This window comes from Sinohyriopsis cumingii, chromosome 5 (assembly GCF_028554795.1).
Source record: "Sinohyriopsis cumingii isolate HCF-2022 chromosome 5, ASM2855479v2, whole genome shotgun sequence".
Lineage (NCBI taxonomy): Eukaryota > Metazoa > Mollusca > Bivalvia > Unionida > Unionidae > Sinohyriopsis > Sinohyriopsis cumingii.
The window spans coordinates 27,125,332-27,131,331 of NC_142965.1; the positions used below are offsets into that span (position 1 = coordinate 27,125,332).

A 6,000-nucleotide genomic window follows, 5' to 3' on the forward strand; every position below is an offset into this window, starting at 1 on the left:
ATGCATTTTCTGAATCTGAAGATGTTTCTCTTTCAAGACTCTCCAAAGCATGTCGAAAAAGATAATCATGTACAAAACCATAAAATGAGTCACATGAAACAAATTTGACTATATTCCTATAAATTGGCATTTAAAGCCATTTCAATGTACAGAATACAGATTCTAACTTTACTTTGCTGACCTGCATTATGTTGCTACGTGGAAACAACATAATGAGCATAAATTATCTTGTTTCATTTCAAACTTTTAATTCCAAAGATTTCTAGAGCAGTATATGTGCATATTATCAGGGCTGTGCAAATGTTTTTTTTAATCACTAGTCCAGGACAAGTGGTTTTAGAAAATTCACTAGTCCCACCTTTCTCTTCACTAGTCCCACCTTATTTTTCACTGGTCCCAAAATGGTAATCACTTGCTAATATTTGATGAGACATATGTACTTCATCCACAGAAAAAAACAAACTAAATAATATACAACATAATTATTTCTTAAAAGAATTTAATTTTTAAAAACATTGGTTGTTATACATATGGCTTCTTCAGGTTCATGTATATATGTTTTAGCTGATGGATTTGAAAATATGTCCATGTATATGTCTGCCACCTTCCGAGTCATATATTCAAGCCAGGGATAACAAGCACACTCCGTATCCGTCTTACATTTTATCCCTCCATTTTCAAACAAATTTACCTTCTCTGAATTGCCGTTATTACCTTCCTTGCGAAAATAATTTAGCAAACTTATTTTATCCGCAAAGTAACTATCAGCTTGCTTGACAACTACTTCTAAAGTGATCATAAGATCAATTTTATCTTTTAAATACGAACTGAAACAACTCATTAATTAGTGTAATTGTTTCGCTTCAAACACAATATCACACGTGGAAGTTAATCATCTGTATAATCAATTATAAATTATAGAATCATTACTGTCATTTAATCAGTTCATAAAGGAAACCAACACTGATGTCGGTAACGTACCTTTCATTAATTTAATTACACTGACTCGCTGGATTAAAATCATAGTTATCATCTTGATTGAGTAAACTCATTGCAACAAAACTGCTTACAACACTGCTAATTGATCATACTGGCTTTCTTTTGTTTGACGTGTTTTGATTTGCCGATAATTTGGTCGCTTAGCCCAATATGCAGTCAAGCAGTAACAGGATGTAAATGTATACATGAATAGGGGTAGAATCAAGTATTAAGTAAGCCCGGACATCATGATTGGCCAAATAAAGGTAGATATAGTGATTAAAGCACAAAAATAAGGACTAGCCCAACTTGTTTAAAAAGCACTTGTCCCGGACTAGTGATTTGGAAAATTTTACTTGCCCGACTTCAAAAATGACTAGTCCAGGACGTCAGGCTATGGGATTTGCTCAGCCCTGATGTTATACAAAGTATACATTTCCTATCAGAGTATGAAGAAAAAAAACAATAAATGCAAAGTATTAGAATCTTATCTTGTAACAAAAAAAGTTTAACCCTGAATTTGTGTGCCAATAAAATCTCAAACAAGATTTTTCAACCAACCTAAACTCCTTAAGACGATTTGGTTAAAAATTCCATCATTTAAAGACATTTACAAATGGGTTGATTTAAATTTTGACAGAAGACCTTCAAAATTATATATTGTAAAATCAACTTGTTTTCTTGTAGTTCAATAAACCAGTCTGAAAACCGGTATTGATACATGGGCTCTCATCATTTCTTAATATATAATAAAAGGGACCACAATTTCCCATTTCACCTGCATTCTATTTAAAATTTGAAACCAATGCTTCAACCTACATGTCACTGTAACAGATTCACACCAAAGTTCAGCTCAGAGATTCAAAATTTTTCTAATTCAGGTTTCCTTCGAATATTCCAACCCCATTTTTCACATTTGGACATTTAGGATGGAGTATGCATTCAGAGCAATTACATATATATAAAAAATTGGGAATCTGCCATCACCGTAAGATAGCTTACCAGGTGGCCTAGCAAATTTAAACTATGTTATATCGACTTATACCTGCATGAAATCAATAGCAAAATTATTTATTTTCTCAAAAATGGCAAGTATTATAATCGTTATATCTTTAATCCGCTGATAGACTAGACGAAACTCAGCATAGATGAAACCTGACCCAGTACTCGCCAATCGCATTAATAGTCACATGACTTCACAACTCTCACACAATGACATTGAAAGTCCAATAGTCATATCGTATCAACAACTCCTTTTAATGCAGTTGTACAAAATTTCAATTATTAAATGAAAGTCTGATACGTTTTGTAAAAACCAGAAAGAATATATAATTCTCAACATATTTATTTTGAAAACAACTATAAGAAACATGGCTAGTCTGATTCATCAAGCAGAGTAGTCTGGTTCCCCTGTTTCGCATGCTCCCTGCGTGACAGAGCACGTCAATGTGGTAGTCACGTGATACAACAAAAATTCAGGAATCTTGGAATAAATATAGAAAATTTTGTGCTCTTTCATTTTTGTAAATTTATTACAAGCAGTATACGACTTTGATTTAATTTTTTTCTACAACATTTCAAAATGACGGTTGTGAGATTCAGTGTGCTCATGTGACTTACAATCAAAATCGCTAGTACCAGATCAAATTTCATCAACGCATTAGTTTTATTGTCTTTCTGCAGGCTGAAGACATAACGATTTTAATACTCGTAATTTCTGAGAAAATCAATAATTTTCATATCAAATTTATGCAGGTTTAACTCGATTTAACAACATTTAACTTTCCTAGTCCATCCACAAAGCAGCTATACTTTAACTCCACCATGTTGGCCTCTTGTGATGCTAGACTGGTTTTCATACCTTCCATATAAACAAAATATATGGACAGCGAACTGTCTGTGAAACAGAAAGTCTACCAGATGAATCTAATCCACTGAGCATCTGGATTGTCTCAACAAATTTATTTATGGCAAGCACCCAAATGATCCATACTGCAACCTCCTAATATTCTGGTTATAACTCGATAAATTTAACTCACGGTCAGTTCAGTTACGACTCAGTTACGTAATTGTTTCAGGCGTCAAGTTGTGGAGTAAAATTCCCGTTTTTTTTCTGACTTTCGTCAATATTTGCGAAATTCAAGGACTTCTCATGGTCAGGAAAAAAGATCATCATTTCTCTCAACTTTTCCCAGATAGCGTAAGAACCCTGAATTCTATTTTCAGCCTCTTGTTTTTTGAGTGTGCCATACAAGGACACTGCATCCTTATTTAGAAATGTAAACAGATCATAGCAAATATGGCATGCATTAAATATCACAGAATATCCAAATATGGCATGTCAAGAATTTGGAAAACCAATTACCATGAGAATCTTGGGGCATCTGTCATGACAGAGTAAGTACAGTTAGCAAAAACATACCAATTTAATTTATCCAATATCTCTGGTGCAACCTCTTGAAAAACAAAACTCTGACTAGCAGATTTTAAATAGTCATCTTTTTGTCTTTGACAATAGTTTTATTTGCTCCATTACAAGGAGTAGGATCAACTCTTTTGAAGCTATGACGTCATGGCTAGCTCAAGATAGCTGTGTCCAATTATTGTGCTTCAAATAAAAAGAAAAGCTTGTTGCCATTAGTGCAAAATTTTACTGTGCTTTTGAAAAATACTGCACAGAATAAAGAGAAGACATTAAGTAACAATACTGCAGTAACCAGTTCTGTGTGCTAACTTGTCTAGTTGCACCAGAGGGGATTTTTTTAATATAGCAAGAATGCGGGCTTGCAGGTTTCATCCTATTTCCTGTGCACCCCTGGGCAAGCTTTTTTCATCAGAAACCAAAAAAAAAAAAAAATTTATGCATACATCTTTTCATTAAAGGATGCCCATTATTCAATACTGATGCATAACAGTGAAAAGTTGTTGAACCTAAAATGGCAATGAATATTTATTTTAAACAATGTATCTGATAATGAAAACAATCAAGGTCTGTGGTAGAATGCAGTGATGCAAGTGAACCATCAGTGCAGTATATTTTTGAAGTTAAAGTCACCCCTAAGGGAAAAAAAAATGTTTTTGAGGCTGCAATCATCAAAAAAGAGTCTAAATTGATTTTAAAAAACACAATTTGTTAATAAATTGTTTGTCTGGAAAAAAAGTAACTCAGAATACATGTTATTTATTATAATAAATACAGGTAGATAACGAGTGCACACAAATGTTAAATGATAACGAAAGATCTAGACAGAAAATTCCATGGTGCAGATCATTTCAGGTTATATTCAAACATGTCCATGTTTTTGCGAGTCACTTAAACACACAAGAAAACTTTTATTACAATAAATTAAGTGTTCATGGAAAATATGAAAGTACAGTGTAGACCACTTAAGGTGTCGAAACATACAAGTTTGTCATTTTTTATAACACTATTAATCTAATTTTCCATCATCCCTCACCAAATCGTGAACAACTGGGAGGGGGGCAGTGTTTCCCCTGTATTTGTGATCGTATGTGCAACATTGGCAGGTACGATGACAATATTTTAGAAACTAGTTATGTAGCACTATTTTACACATTTTTTTTATACATTGTTTTAAAATCCTGACGTAAAATGAAATTGATATGACCAACGTTCTGTGAAACAATAGTTAATTATCAATCTGTAAAGTCATGATTACGAATATGCGTGGGGAAAAAAATGCATTGAAAGTGCATTTAGGGCATTACGTGCGAGGAAATGGTGGGTGTGTATTGACGTCAAGCCCCATTTGTAGCCTCTGTGCATATAATCAAACATGGCGACCAAAAATTAGGGTTTTACCAACCAAAGTCCTTACTTTAGGAAATACCTCTGTCCTTGGTGAGTTTTAGCCATCTCCCAGCCAGGGGGAAGAGGGGACTCGTCTAAGAGATCACATGAATGCTGTCTTTGATGTGCCTGGGGCGGGGGTACAGAACTAAGTGTTGATGGAAGTTGTGCTGGAGACGAGTGTGTTCTCATGTGAATTGTGCTGGGCCCCGAGACACTCCCGGTATAACCCCCTCCGGTCGAGTCTGCACTCCCTTCCCTTTTGTGACGCGGTTCGGGAGGATTAAAAAATGAGGGAGGTAATTTACGCATCCGAAGAGGAATCTGGCCTGTTTTGTTTTCCTGTGGATTGAGAGCATTTTTGAACAGTGCTTCTAATTCCGAATCACTATTTTCTCGAACGTGTACTACATGAGTCCCTTTCCTTTCCACAGTATGATCTTGTGCCATTTCGGCCAAAATCTACTGCAATTAATCCCTTGAAACTCGAACTTATCCTCTGTTTTTCTTCCCGATCAACCACAGTGAGAATAAACGTAAAAATCCAGAAGATTTCCTTAGTTTCTTCGTTTGATGGACTTGCCACCATGAAAAACTTCACGAAAATTTAGGTTTATACCTAATCACATCTCAACACCTTAACTTCTCTTGCTGCGCGCCAAAGTAGTTCAAGTGAAACATTGAAAATTTCACTAAATTCTGATTATTTTGATTTGATAAATGATTAAAAGACCTAAATATTCCATTCTGTACAACCAAATTACTTAAAGAATGAGGGAATTTATGCTAAGGGCTTTATTTACCTATCCTAATATATCCTTGCGCAGAAAGATGACGTCAAATCGTGACCCCCTTCAGCTAAGTGCGGTCCCGAGTAAGTTGTTGGGACGATTAGAAAACCTCGGGCCAAAGTGCGCAAGTAAAACGATTAAAACCAATACTCATACAGTGACAATGATTGATAGTATAAGAAGAAAGTATTACTTCCATAAGACATTATACATGGATACTAAAAGAACAAGTATTTCCCACGAAGCAAATGAAGCATTATTTCTGGGTCAACCATACGAGCCCTCCGTGATTGGAATTAGGCCACGCCCCTGTGATCTATCCGTACCAAATATAGAAAATACCGTACTTCCCTGTGATAATAATAACATTAGTTGTTCACTAGGGTTCGTTCGCTTTACGTGTGGGTGGATAGAGTATTA

General features: G+C 35.0%; 1 protein-coding gene across 2 annotated transcripts in view; it reads right to left on the reverse strand.

Annotated features, from left to right (window-relative positions):
• The window catches only part of LOC149798838 (transcriptional coactivator YAP1-A-like), a 50,752-nt gene extending 45,177 nt beyond the window's left edge, over positions 1 to 5,575 (reverse strand). The window contains exon 1 of one of the 2 annotated variants that reach the window (XM_089957733.1): positions 4,818 to 5,575. In XM_089957733.1, coding sequence (XP_089813859.1) covers positions 4,818 to 5,239 — 422 coding nt within the window. In that variant the 5' untranslated portion in view covers positions 5,240 to 5,575. The remainder of the gene's footprint in view (positions 1 to 4,817) is intronic. The other variant, XM_089957734.1, reaches the window with a different exon arrangement.
• Between the last annotated feature and the right edge of the window lie 425 nt (positions 5,576 to 6,000).